We start from the raw sequence: 14,154 nt of genomic DNA, 5'->3' as shown, positions 1-14,154 counted from the left end.
GGGGGGGGGAGGGTGCAGCACCAGTCTAGATTCAAGAGATTGAGCATTTGAGATTCGAGCATTCAGCATTGAGAACTCGAGATTCAAGCCTCTACCCTCCTGGCTGGAGCAGCCGCAGCTCCCCCAGGACTCTGGCCCGGCCCATGCGGCCCGAACATACTTGGAGCCCAGGGGTGCTGCACCAGTCCAGAGGAGATGGCTGATGTTTTAGACCTAGTGTGTTTTAGATGGCCTCAGATGCACCTCGACTACTGAGCTGCCAGATTTTTCATTTCTCTCTTTTGCAATGATTGTAAAAGCCTCATGTCATTTTTGAGAAATACACTCAGACCTTACACCACTCGTGTCTAGTCTGTTTGTCAAAGCCGAATCCCATGCACACCTGGCCAGAATCCATCGTCCCAAGGAACAAGGGACCCTGTAAGAAACCCCAGTCCGTGGCACAGGGCTTCGTGTAGTTAAAGACGATGCTGAGCTTCTGATTCTCCTGTCTCCACCTCCTGTGTGCCAGATCATAAGCATGGCCTCCATGCCCAGTTTTATGGGTGCTGAGGATTGGACCCAGGGCTTTGTGCATGGCAGGCAAGCACTCTTCCACATGAGCCACATCCTCAGTTCTGGAGTAAACCTTTGAAATAGTCAAGTTGTACTAGATGTAGTTTCAAACATGTTCCTGCATTTAAAATTTAAAATCGTGGGGCTGAAGTGTAGACTCCCTCCCCAAAGCCCGGACAGTAAACGCAGCACTGCCCACCTGTTGAACGGAACCTGTTACATTCAGAAGCTCCACCCCCATTGAGCAAGAAGGAAGTAACTGATTGGACTGTTACACTGACGTAGTTTGGGGGAAGGGTTTTGCCCCAGGTATTTTACTTGTTGCGGGAACAAAGGAGAAGTATTATTAAAATTCAAGATGACTGAGTGACCAGACCTCGTGTCGTCTAATGTTTTATTTTTCCCACGTGGGTACGGTATAGTATGGCTAGCCTATCTCTTCTATCTCTTTCAATCTCTTCCTATCTATTTATTACTCCTATTACCAGAAGAACCCTTTATTTTATTTACGTTGGCGCTGGCTGCCAATACTGAAGAGAAGGTTAAAAGTTCTTACTGCTCTTGCAGAGGACCAAGGTTCAATTCCCGGAACCCATGTGGCAGCTCTCACTACTGTCTGTAGCTCCAGATCTATGTGATCCACTGCTCTCTTATGGCTTCCATGGATAATAGGCACAAAAGTGGTGCACAGACATATATGAACATATATGTGTTACACATAATTTACACTCTTACACATAATTTAGAGAGATGTGTACCTTAATATCTCCAGATCGAAAGGGATTTTGTACATCTCGCGCCGAAATGGTGCTGTTCCCTCTCACCTGACCTGCAGTTACCACGCCTTTGGTGGTAACCATGGCAATGGTTTCATTAGAAGAGCTCCAGGTGAAGTTGCCACTACCGCCCTCTACCTGTGAAAAGCCACAGCCTAGGATGAACTCTTCCGGAAGGCAAGCAGAATTTAAGTAAAACATAAAACATAACTGCTGAAGTTGAGTTTATAAAAACAATAAAACTATGTAATGAACTATCTCTGCACATGCTAAGAAACCGTGAATCTGCAGGGAAGTAGGGAAGTGGGCAAGAGGAGCATTAAAGGGCCGCTAAGGGCTGGGGAGATGGCTCATCGGGTAAGAGCACTGGCTGCTCTTCCAGAGGTCCTGAGTTCAATTCCCAGCAACCACGTGGTGGCTCACAACCATCTGTAATGGGCTCTGACGCCCTCTTCTGGAGTGTGCGAAGATAGCTACAGTGTGCTGATATACATTAAATAAATAAATTAAAAAAAAAAAAAAGACAGCTAAGTAGCTGTTGTCCCTCAGATGGTCACAGGGCCATCAGGGCATCAGGAAAGATGGCAAAGAGACATAAAACTCACAAAGAAACAACAGATAGCAAAGATGGAAAGAACACCGAGTCTCCTATTTGGTGGCTCAGCAAACACTGAGCTGTACTAGTAAGTGGTGGCTAGGTAAAAGTTAACAATAAATCTGGGCCTGGAGACGTAGCTCAGCAGGTAGAGCTAAGACCTGGTTTCGATCCCCAGCACTGCCTAAACCTGGTCTGGCACTGCAGGCTGTAACCACCTCCCCACGCCCTACCCCCACACCTCCACCACCCCTACCACACCCCACACACACTCAGGAAATGCAGGCAGTAGAGTCAGAGGCTGCAGAGTGAGTTTAAGGCCAGCCTGGGCTACACATCCAAACTTTTTCAATAAAGCATGATTAGAGAAACTAATTAACTCTTAGAGAAACTGACTTATTTCTGTGTGAATTCACCATTAGCGGATGCCGTACCTGAACTGTGAACCGATTTGGTATTCCCAGGGGATGATAGGGAAATGCCAGAAAGCTGGGTTTAAGCTGAATGGGAAAGTATATCCTCACCTCTTGTTGGTGAGTGATTTGGTAGGTTTTTGGCTGGGAACTGTTTCTCTGCAGAGACAAGAAAAGACAGATCAAGCTAGAGTTCCTGAGACAATTTCATTGATACTGAAAACATAAGCAAAGTGAAGTATTCAACCATCTTCTACCTCTAAAAGAAAAAGAACTCGGTGTAGAGGCAGCTAGACAGCTCATGCAGGAGGGTCAGGAGTTCAAGGGCAGCTGAGGTTAGCTGCCTGTCTTTAAAAGAAAAAAAAGGTCAGAAACACTCAGAGTTGTTCTAGTTTGCTCTCTATTGCTGTGATAAACACCATAGCCAAAGACAACAGGGAGAGAAAAGGGTTTATTTCAGCTTACAGCTCACAGTCTATCATGAAGGGAGGTCAGGGGAGGAGCTCAAAGCAGGAACCTAGAGGTTCCAGAAGCTGATGCTGCTTACTGGCTTGCTCTCCATGGCTTGCTCAGCTTGCTTTCTTATGTAACCCAGGTCTACCTGCCCAAGGATGTCACCACCCATAGACTCATTAATCAGTCAAATGTGGGTTATGCACATATAAATACTAAATTAAAAATTTTAACAAAGACTCAGTTCTTGCCTCTGTTCATCAGCACTGGTGGCTATCAACAAGACTAACTCTAGTATCTCAGTTACACCCTTACACGGAAGGCTCTGTCTGTCTCTGGTACGAGGATCATCAAAAGGAAAAAAAAATCTGCAAAGATGCCGCCATCCACTTCCAGCAGTGGAAAAACAAGCTGAAGTGCAGGATGGAAGGTGGGAATGTGGGCCCTGGGCGGTGAGCTCAGCACTCAGGAGTCAGAGGCAGGAGGATTTTGAGTTCAAGGCCAGCCTGGGATACATGAAAAGACTCTGGTTTAGAAAAACAAACAAGCAAAAAGCTGGAAATAATGTCAAAGTTCAATGTCAGGGGCAGGACTAAATAAATCAGCATGTTAACCACTTGGAATTTTAGAATAAAAGATCCCTTGTGTGGGTCTGGAGGGCTGGTTGGCTCAGTGGTTAAAAGTCTGTAGTGCTCTTGCCGAGGCCCTAGGTACTTGTAGCTCTAGTCACAGGGCATCCAGTGTTTTCTTCCGGCCTCAGAGGTCACCTGCATACAGGCACACCCAATAATTTTTAAAATAATCTTTTTAAGTTCCTTTTGTGCACCTAATAACACAGAGAAATATACACATGAAACAGTTTCTTAAAGGAACCACAGTGGAAGGACAGTCTGTAGAGGCATGCAGTTCCAAGTGTGGGGAGAGAGAGAGGGAGGTGGCATGGCACAGCTGCTTTACATCAAGGCTGCCCGCCCTGCTGGGCTCCTAGGAAACAGGCAGGTTTAAGATTCCTACCTCCTGAAGGCTGGAGGTCAGGGTTGCATTTATCACCACAACTCCATCTTTCAGGGCTTTTACCACATGGTAAGATCCGTTTGAAGTACTCAGCTGCTCTTCAAAGTACTCCTTGGAAAACTGGAATGTGATCTTGAGATTCTGAAATCAGTCCAACGGCAACATAAAGTGGAAGGTGTGTTTTCCCCTCTAAATCCACTTAAATTCCAAACCACAGATAAGACTGTAGCTATGTATTTAAGGGATAAAGGTATAAGAACAGGGTTTGCGGTGTGTGCTGGAGAGATGGCTCAGTGATTTAGAGCACTTGTTCTTGTAGAGGACCCAATTCAGTTCTCAGCAGCCGCAGGGTGGTTCAGTCTGGCTCCAGATGATCCAACACCTCAAGTCTCTGAGGGCATCCACACTCACACACACAAACCCACATATACATAATTAAAAATAGAAAATAAGAGCCAGGCAGTGGTGGCACACACCTTCAGTCCCAGCATTTGGGAGGTAGAGGTAGGCAGATCTCTATGAGTTTGAGGCCAATCTGGTCTACAGAGCAAATTTCAGGACAGCCAGGGCTACAGAGAAATTTTGCCTCAAAAAACCACAAAAAAGCAAAAAAACAAACAAACAGGAACCAGGAGAAATGGCATAGTCCTTGGCTCTTCCGGAGGCCATGGATTCAGAGGATCCCATGCCCTTTTCTGGCTCTACTGAGTATCAGGCATACATATATACAGGAAAATCACTTATACACACAAAACTAAAAAATATATATATTTAAGCCAGGAGGTGATAGCACATGCCTTTAATCCCAGCACTTGGGAGGCAGAGGTAGGCCGATAAATCTCTGAACTCAAAGTCAGTCTGGTCTACAGAGTGAGTTCTAGGACAAGGCTACACGGAGAGACCCTGTCTAGCAAAACAAAAAACAAAAAAACAACAAAAAAATTTTTTTAAACTTTCAGATTAATTAGCTAATTTAAAGAAGAAGAAAAAACAAAACTTTTCCCTTATGGAAATTTTAAGTTGGAAGAGATGTGATTTTAAAATGGTATTCATTTTTGGAAAGATTCATTCATGTCAGGGACAAAAACAGTTGAGTTTTTTGTTTGATTGGTTTTTTTTGTTTGTTTGTTTGTTTTCCAGACAGGGTTTCTCTGTGTAGCCCTGGCTGTCCTGGAACTCACTCTGTAGACCAGGCTGGCCTCAAACTCAAAAATACACCTGCCTCTGCCTCCCAAGTGCTGGGATTAAAGGCGTGTGCCACCACTGCCTGGCTGACAAAAACAGTTGAAACTCCTACATTTAGGACAGCCAATGCCATTCCATTAGGAAATCTAGCTCCTAACTCTAAACCCTAGCTGTCCTGGGCAGGGGCACATTTCCCACCTGACACTGTACTGCCGTGTCACTCTCATGGCCACAGAACTGTGGAGAGCAAGCATCTCTGCGACAGACGGTGAGTGCGCAGGAATGCAGGGTGAGGCTTGTCTCCAGATGTTACTGGGCTCTTCAACTCCTTCCTGTAGTTCTGATCATGCTATGACTTCCAGCTTAGTGTTCTCCAAGGGCAGCACTAGTTAACAGTAATAACTAATAACTCACCTACATTTACAAACGCCAAGATTGGGAACAAAGGAAAAAAGAAGGCTTTCTGCCACACAGCCAGCCAGCCCACTCCAGGACCTGTTCACAGTGGACAGAAGACAGAGGGCTGCAGTGTGGCTCAGTTGGGAGACTACTTATCTGGCATGCTTGAGGCCCTTGATTGGATCCCTGGAACCACATAAAACTGGACCTGGGGCATACACATCTGTAATCCTAGCACTTGCTCAAGTGGAGGCAGGAAGATCAGAAGTTCAAAGCCATTGTCTGCTACACAGCTATAAAAGTCCAGCATGGGCTACATGAGATCCTGTCTCAAACAGTGAAAAAAACACCGAAGAAAAACAAAGAAGCAACTCACGTCAGAAATGTAGACCCTTGTGCTGCTCTTGTCAAACACTTCCACTGTGATGATGTACACCTGCCCCACCTCCAGACTCCATCGGCCTCCAGGATGGATGGTGAAGCCTGCAAGAAGCAGGAGAGTGGGAGAGGCCTGCATCCTCCTGCGCTAGCAACATTAAACTTAAAAAGCTGCTTGGCTGCTAAGAACTGAACTGGGTCTTCTACAAGAGATCAAGCGCTCCTAATCCCGGAGCCACCTCTCCAGCACACACCACAAACCCTGTTCTTATGTCTTCACCCCTTAAATGCATAGCTACAGCTGGTGGACGGAGCTGGCTCTCAGAATAGATCTTACTTCTCTCCCAAAAGCTGCGTGATTATTTAGGATTCCAAAATGTTTGGTTTAATTTAGTTATATTAAGTGTAAAAAATATGGCATATATGTATTTTGTACTGCCTAAGGACATTGACTTTTTTTTCTGGAATAATGTCTTTTTTTTCTAACTCAAAGACTTTATTATATAAATTATGTTATTGATCCATAATGTTGGTTTTGTTTTTGTTTTTAGGTTTTGAGATGAGGTCTCATTGACTTTCCCTGATGATTTTGTTTGTTTGTTTGTTTAACTTGTTTTTAAACATTTATTCTGCTGGGCAGCAGGCTTCCCTACAGACCGCTATATTTTCTCAATTGAGGTTCCCTCGTCTCAAATGACTCTAGCTTGTGTGAGATGACAAAATAAAACCTAACAAGGTCAACATAGAATCTGCCTTTCACATATACTCACAGACTCAACTGATTAAAAATACTTGGGGAGCCGGATACACGCCTTTAATCCCAGCACTTGGGAGGCAGAGGCAGGCGGACTTCTGAGTTTGAGGCCAGCCTAGTCTACAGAGTGAGTTCCAAGACAGCCAGGGCTACACAGAGAAACCCTGTCTCAAAAAAAAAAAAAAAAAAACAAAAATCAAAAAAAAAAACCAAAAAAACAAACACACAAAAAGAAAGAAAGAAAGGAGGAAAAGAAGAAAGGAAGGAAGGAAGGAAGAAAGAAAGGAAGAAGGAGAGAAAGAAAGGAAGGAATGATGCAACTTGTCAAGGTAGGAGGTGTAGCCTTAGTGGAAGAAGTGTGTCTCTGCAGGCCCAGTCTACCCTCTCACCCAGCCCAACTCCCCCTCCCTCTCTCTGCTGTCTGCAGATCTGAATGTAGAACTCTCAGTCTCTTCTTTTGCCATGTCTGAGTGTGTGTGCTACCATGTTTCCTGTCACAATGATAGTGCACTAAACCTCAGAACTGTAATTAGCTGTGTTTTGTTATAAGAGTTGCAGAGGTCATGGTATCTTTTCACAGCAGTAAAGCACTGACAGGACATTTTGAATGCCAGTACTCAGGAGTCAAGTCAAGTGGATCTCTGTGAGTTCAAGGCCAGCCTGGTCTACATAGCACTTCTATACCAGCCTGGGATGCATAGTGAGACCCTCTCTCAAAACAATGACAGCAATAACCCCCACTTCGTTTTCAGTGTTATATAAGCATACAGTGTTCTTTTATTGTAGTTCCCCCATCATCCTCTCTATGCACCTCTTCTTTCCTCCCAAAGCTTTCTTTTCTCTAACAAGTTTTCTTATTTTTGTGCCGCGTGCCCGGCGTGCGTGTGTGTGTTTGTGTGTGTGTGTGTGTGCGGTGCATGTGTGCATGTGTGCGTGTGTGCGTGTGTGCGTGTGTACCTGCTCCTTGTGCTACGAGGAGGACAGCTCAGGCTTTACGAGTGCTGACTTCCCTTACCAAGGACCTGAGCTGAGTTCCCAGATCTATACTGACTAGAAGTCTGTATTCACTTCTAACCATCTCCAGGGAGTCTGACACCCTAATATGGTGTTCAGGGGCACCAGACATGCACGTAGTGCACACACACAAACTTAACAACATGCACACACACACACATACAATTAAGGTTGCTTGCATAAGCATGGGTGCAGGGCTACTTACTCATCTGAGCAAGGGCAGCTTACAAGTGCTATACCACCAAGGGACGTGACCAGAACCATTAAGCAGCTATGGTCCTTCAGGGAGGGATGGGCTCTCCTGAGCACTGCCCCCTTCCCTAATGGAACATTAATAAAGCTAGGCTTTTGTTGAGGGTGAGGTAATGGGTAGACGAGGGGTGGGTCTCAAATCCATAATATGGTCCAGGCAGACCTCAAATTGGCAATGCTCCTGCCTCAGTCTTCCAAATGCTGGGATTACAAGTGTGTGCCACTATTCTCAGCACCACAATCTGTTTTTTAAGATATCTTGCTTTTTGTTGTTGTTTTGTTTTCTTTTAGTTTTTCTGTGTTTTTTGTTTTTTAGGGGTTTCTCTCTATAGCCCTGGCTGTGCTGGAACTCACTCTGTAACCTAGGTTGGCCCCCAACTCAGAAATCCGCCTGCCTCTGCCTCCCAAATGCTGAGACTAAAGGTCTACCACCAACTCCTGGTTATGTTTCACTCTTACAAACAACGATCAAGATGCATCATGTCTTAGTTACTTTCCTATTGTGATAAACACAGTGACCAAGTGTGGTGATTTGAATGAGCTGCCCCCCCCAATAAATTTCAGGTATTTCTTGCCTTCCTCCCCCAGTTAGTAGCTGTTTGGGAAGGACTAATGTGTATAGCCTTATTGAAAGAAATATGGCAATGAGGGCAAGCTTAAGGAGCTTTCAGGAGCCTTCCACTTCCCCAGTATGCTCTCTGTTTCCTGTTTGAGGATACAGATGTGAATGCCAGCTGCCATGACCCCTGTCATGATAATGATGGATCTCTATCCCTTTGGAAATGTAAGCCCCAAATAAACCTTCCGTCTATAAGTTGTCTTAGTCATGGTGTCTTATCACAGTAACAGAGAAGTGACACACTAAAGTGGGGCCTGGCTGTGCAGGCCTTTGAGTGTGCCAGCACTCAAGGAAGCAGAAGCAGGTGATCTCTGTGCACAGAGGGAGTTCCAGCACAGCCATGGCTACAAAGAAACAAAACAATAAACAAAAGAGAGAGAAGGGGAGAGATGGAGAAGGAGGGGAGGAAGGGAAGAAGGAGACCAAAGTCAGGTTGAATTCAGTTTAGAAATGAATGCTGAGATTTTGGCATCCCTTTTCTGTTTAATGCATTCATTTTAAGAATTCATTTATGTTTAATACATTCATTTAAATATTCAACTTTCTGAAAGCCATTAGCTACTTACCTAAAAATCCAGGTTCTACAACATATATGGTAGAGTTTGGGAGTCCAGACACAGAGCGCATATGAACATCTTAATTTTTGCTTAAAGAAATTATCTGAGCTGGTATTCGGCTCAGTATTAGTACAGAAAGATAAGCCTCTGAAGAAAAACATAATAATAAATGTATAAACAAACCCACACATTAAAAAGTCTGTCTTTTTATTTTCTTTGAAAAGCCAAAACTTAAGCATGAACACTTCTAAGAAAAGTCTGAGGCAGGCCCAGACAACGGCTCAATCAGTAACATGTGGTTTCCACCAAGCCTGCCGACCTACAGTTGATCCCCAGGACCCGAATGGTAGGAAGAGAAAGCTGACTTCCACAGGTTGTCATCTGAACTCTATATACACATATACACATAAATAAATGTAATAAAAAAGGGGGTGGGGGGGCTGGAGAGATGGCTCAGCAGTTAAGAACACCAACAGCTCTTCCAGAGGTCCTGAATTCAATTCCCAGCAACCACATGGTGGTTCACAACCATCTGTAATGGGATCCAATGGCCTCTTCTGGTGTGTTTAAAGACAGCTACAGTGTACTAACATACATGAAATAAATAAATAAATCTTAAAATAAACAAACAAACAAACAAACAAAAACAGGGGTCAGAGAGGGAGGTGCTCAGCCCCTAAGAGCACTGGCTGTTCTAGAGGACCTGGGTTCAGTTCCCAGCACCTACATGGCTCACAGCCTTCTGTACTCCAGTCCCAAGGGTCCTGACACCCTCTTCTGGCCTCTTCAGGCACTGGACACATACATGGTGCACAGACACCCATGCAGACAAAACACCCAAATACACAGAATTTCAAATTTGAGGAAAATGAAATGGAAAGCAGATCATGTTCTGTGGTTTTCAATTTCATTTAGCTACAGAACTATTTCTTCAAAAAAAAAAAAAAAATCCACACAGAGTAGCTCAATATGGAATGCAGGAAAGAACTGTTTTCTGCCTGAATCTAAATCTAATTGAGATTCCCACTGAGTCAGGAAGAAGAAGGCAGAGACATTTGCCTGAAAATAGAAACTGTGGTGGGGTTGGAAAGCTGGGCAACACCTGCCACACAGCAGCATGCCAGCGCGCTGCAGCTTCATACTCACTGTCATGCTGCAGCAAACCTTCACACCAGTTGTTTTTCTCTCTGCTGTCAAAAATCCTTGTAGGGACTAGAGATGGCTCCATAGATTAGAGCATTTCCTGCCCTTGCAGGGGACCCAGGTTTGATCCCCAATTCCCACACAGTGACTTAAAACCATCTGTAACTCCAATACTAGCAAATCCAATGTCCTTTTTTGGACTCCTCAGGTATCAGGTACACAACTTGATACACACACATACACACATACACACATACACACACACACAAAAACACACACAGACGCAGACAAAACATTCATACATATAATAAAATAAAATAAATACATATAATTTTTAAAAATATTCCTAGCTTACTTAGCTATGCCAATAGTTAAATACAATTACTTTCTGGAAGAAACACAGGTTTGTCCCAATATCAGAAGAATGATTTCTCTCAAAAATAAATGACTTCTAAATCTCTTTTGGTAGAGAGCTTTCCCAGCATGCACTCTGCCTGGTTCCATGCCCAGCACTGTGAAAGACACAGGGTGAAGACATGGGAGTCAGTTCAAAGTCTGCAGAGCAAGTTTGAAGGAAGCCTAGAATACAGGAGGCCCAGCCAAAAAAATTAACCAATAAATAATAGAATATATAAAAATAAATAAAATGGCAAGTAAAAGTTAGAAAGGATTGATGAAGCTCAGCTATAAACTGTTCTTATAGAGATCTTGTGTTCAGTCTTCAGCACTGAGGAGAAAAAAACAGTCTTTTAGGTATATTTAAGTAGGTCTAGTAAAACAGGCTTAATTCTAGCATTCAGGAAGTTGATGTAGGAGTATCTTAAGCTCTTGGATAGCCTGGGCTACTCAGTGAGTTCTAGGCCAGCCTGGGTTACACAGCAAAACATTGTTTCAAAACAAACAAAGATAAAATAAGAAAAGAAAATTTCTCATGTCTTCGAATGATATACAAGTATGTATATTATATTGTAATATATTACATTATATTATATACATATGTGATTGGCATACTAATGGGTAACTGCTTTTACCTGTTCAAATCTAAGACTGTTCAGACCACTGCCCCGACTAGGTTAGTTTTGATACGTAAGTGAATATAGTAGTAAAATATAAGCAGTAGAGTGAAATTCACAAACATAAATTCCCTTCATTTTATGGGTGAAGAAACATCAGAATGGCTTCTACACAAAACCATTCCTGCTACCAGAATGACACGCATGGCCTCTGACTCATAGTCCCCTGGTCTGCTCCATTTTACTTCCCATCAGCAAACTCTGCTCTGTTCTCCTACAGCTCCAACTTCCTTCTCTTAAACTTACAGTCATTTGTAAGTTTCTGTTAAGTTCTCTTGCGATACAGATCAACTGTTGGATGGCTTGCCCAGCAAGATGAAACTCAAATCCATTCCCAGCACCACACAAACCCAAAGTATGGTATACATCCGCACCTGGGAGATAGCTGTGGAGGGTCCAAAGCTCAAGGATATCATCTGCTAAACCATGAGTTTGAGGTCAGCCTGGGCTACATGAGACTTGTCTCAAAAAATAGTTTTCTTTGTGTCTCCCTCTAATTTCTACTTGCTTTTCTTTCTTTCTTTTCAAAACTGAGCTATTTTTTTTTTCCTTAGGGGACGGGCAGATCACATACCTAGGCATCCCGCAAAGTAGGCGGGTCGCCTTAGATGGTAACCTTTACCCGCTCAAAAATTCATCTCACATAAGCAGTGAGGACTCGGGTGTCACCCCGAATCGTTATTTTCCTTACTCATAAGTTTAAGGCATTAAAACTGAGCTATTTTTATTGGCGTTACCCAGACTTCCTACTACTAAAGTCTTTTATTTTAAATAATTTATGTTATATGTTATATAGATGCCAGTATGTATAGCATGTTGTCTTAGTTAGGCTTTCCATTGCTGTGAAGAGACACCATGACCAAGGCAACTCCTATAAAGGACAACATTTAATTGGGGCTGGCTTACTAATTCTGAGGGTCAGCCCATTATCATCAAGGCAGGAAGCACTGCAGAATCCAGGCAGGCGTGGTATGGGAGGAGCTGAGAGTTCTACATCTGGTTCCAAAGGCAAACAGGAGAAGACTGTCTCACAGGCAGTTAGGAGGGTCTCAAAGCCCACCTCCATAGTGACACACTTTCTCCAACAAGTGGCACCTCCTAATAGTGCCACTTCCTGGGCTGACCATATTCAAACCACCACATATGTCTTTGCATCATGTAAGTGCACAGTGCCTGAGAAGGCCAGAAGAGATAGTTGGATCACCTGAAACTGGAGTTACAGCTACCATGTGGACATGGGAAACAAATCTCTGTCCTCCAGTATTCTTACCCACTAAGCCATCCCTCTAGCTCTGGCACCACAGTAGTCTTTCAGGCTTTTTTAGATTGGTTAGGGATTTTGGTATACAAAAAAAAAAAAAAAAAATTACCAAGAATTCTACTAGGGAATAAGGGACCCACCTGACACACAGATGGTGCCCAGTAAACAAACATTCAGTGAATTAAGATTCTTCTGTAGGTATGACATCCTAGACTCTTTAAAATGACCAAAAGCTAGGTGTGGTAGCACATGCATGTAATCCTAGTATTAAAAAGGATGAGACAGGAGAATTGCTTTCAGTATAATGCTATCCTCATAGTAAGAGGGCTACATAGTAAAATCATGTCTCAAAAGAAGAAAATAGGGTGTGTGTACATATGTGTGAGAGATAGATAGATAGATAGATAGATAGATAGATAGATAGATAGATAGATAGAAAGAGAGAAAGAATGTGTGGTGTGCATGTACCCTCAGAGGCTAGAAGAGGATAGATCCCCTGGAGCTGGAATTGCACGTAAGCCACCTGACCTGGGTGCTGAATTCAGGTCATCTGGACAAGCAGCAAGTGTTGTTAACTACTGAGCTATTTCTCCAACCCTGCGATCACTCTTTTTTTTTTTTTTTTTAAGATTTAATTATTTATTTTATGAGTACACTGTAGCTGTCTTCAGACACACCAGAAGAGAGCATCAGATCCCATTACAGATGGTTGTGAGCCACCATGTGGTTGCTGGGAATTGAACTCAGGACCTCTAGAAGTGCTCTTGACCACTGAGCCATCTCTGCAGCCCTCCCCCCACCCACAACACTCTTTTTTTTAAAAAAGATTTATTTTATTTATTTTGTGCGTATGAGTACATGTAGCTGTACAGATGGCCGTGAGCCATCATGTGGCTGCTGGGAACTGAACGCAGGACCTCTCCTCACTCAGGCCCCGCTCGCTCCAGCCCTGCTGTTCACTCCAGTCACACACACTCTTAATAAGGTCTTTTACCAAGAAGCATGCTTAGTGTGCTAGAGAGACTCAGACTGGCCACTAAACTTGAACAAAAGGATACTTTTGTGGACAAAGACGAGGTTAGTTTGGCCCAGATGGACAGCAGTCACCATGGCTGTTCTCTCATCCAACAGAGCCACTGTTCCAGAAGTGAGTCCACCATGGGTAAGTTTGTGGTCTTGCAATTCTAATGTGTAATGTTCCAAGGGAAATTTTACCTCTGTAAGACATGAAATGCAGACATGTAAGACAGGTAACAGCAGCAGGCCCTCCAGGGATGGGGTGTCCCAGTGCACTGTATGAGGAAGACAGGACATTACACAGAGATCAATGGCAGGCTCTGGATCTAATGCCTGGTTTCCAATGATGGATCTGCACAGACCCTGGAGAGAAGGGATGCTGCGATCTAACCACTGACTTATATACTTAAAAAACAAACAAACAAACAAACAAACAGTGAGCTGCTGAGGTGCTGCTGCACCCCTGTAATCCCAGCAGAGGCAGAGGCAGAGGCAGAGGCACAGAGGCAGAAGGGCAGAGACAGAGAGGCAGAGAGGCAGAGGGGCAGAGGGGCAGAGGCAAAGAGCCAGACGCAGAGGCAGAGGCAGAGAGGCAGAGAGGCAGAAGCAGAGAGGCAGAGAGGTAGAGACAGAGAGGCAGAGGGCAGAGGCAGAGGCAGAGAGGCAGAGAGGCAGAGAGGCAGAGAGGCAGAGAGG

General features: G+C 43.9%; 1 protein-coding gene and 1 non-coding gene across 8 annotated transcripts in view; both read right to left on the bottom strand.

Annotated features, from left to right (window-relative positions):
- Nup210l (nucleoporin 210 like) overlaps positions 1 to 14,154 on the bottom strand; it is a 107,681-nt gene that overhangs the window by 73,629 nt on the left and 19,898 nt on the right. For all 7 annotated transcript variants that reach the window (XM_031374590.1, XM_031374589.1, XM_031374591.1 and 4 more), the window contains exons 7-12: positions 13,500 to 13,658; positions 8,974 to 9,042; positions 5,767 to 5,873; positions 3,807 to 3,947; positions 2,361 to 2,498; positions 1,314 to 1,469 (exon numbers count right to left, since the gene is read on the bottom strand). In XM_031374590.1, coding sequence (XP_031230450.1) covers positions 1,314 to 1,469; positions 2,361 to 2,498; positions 3,807 to 3,947; positions 5,767 to 5,873; positions 8,974 to 9,042; positions 13,500 to 13,658 — 770 coding nt within the window. The remainder of the gene's footprint in view (positions 1 to 1,313; positions 1,470 to 2,360; positions 2,499 to 3,806; positions 3,948 to 5,766; positions 5,874 to 8,973; positions 9,043 to 13,499; positions 13,659 to 14,154) is intronic.
- On the bottom strand, positions 11,739 to 11,888 carry LOC116094655. Its single transcript, XR_004120258.1, has one exon. It is a non-coding gene; the product is annotated as a U12 minor spliceosomal RNA (small nuclear RNA).

The sequence above is a fragment of the Mastomys coucha genome, unplaced genomic scaffold (assembly GCF_008632895.1).
Source record: "Mastomys coucha isolate ucsf_1 unplaced genomic scaffold, UCSF_Mcou_1 pScaffold16, whole genome shotgun sequence".
Taxonomy (NCBI): domain Eukaryota; kingdom Metazoa; phylum Chordata; class Mammalia; order Rodentia; family Muridae; genus Mastomys; species Mastomys coucha.
This window is presented reverse-complemented; position numbering and strand designations above follow the sequence as displayed.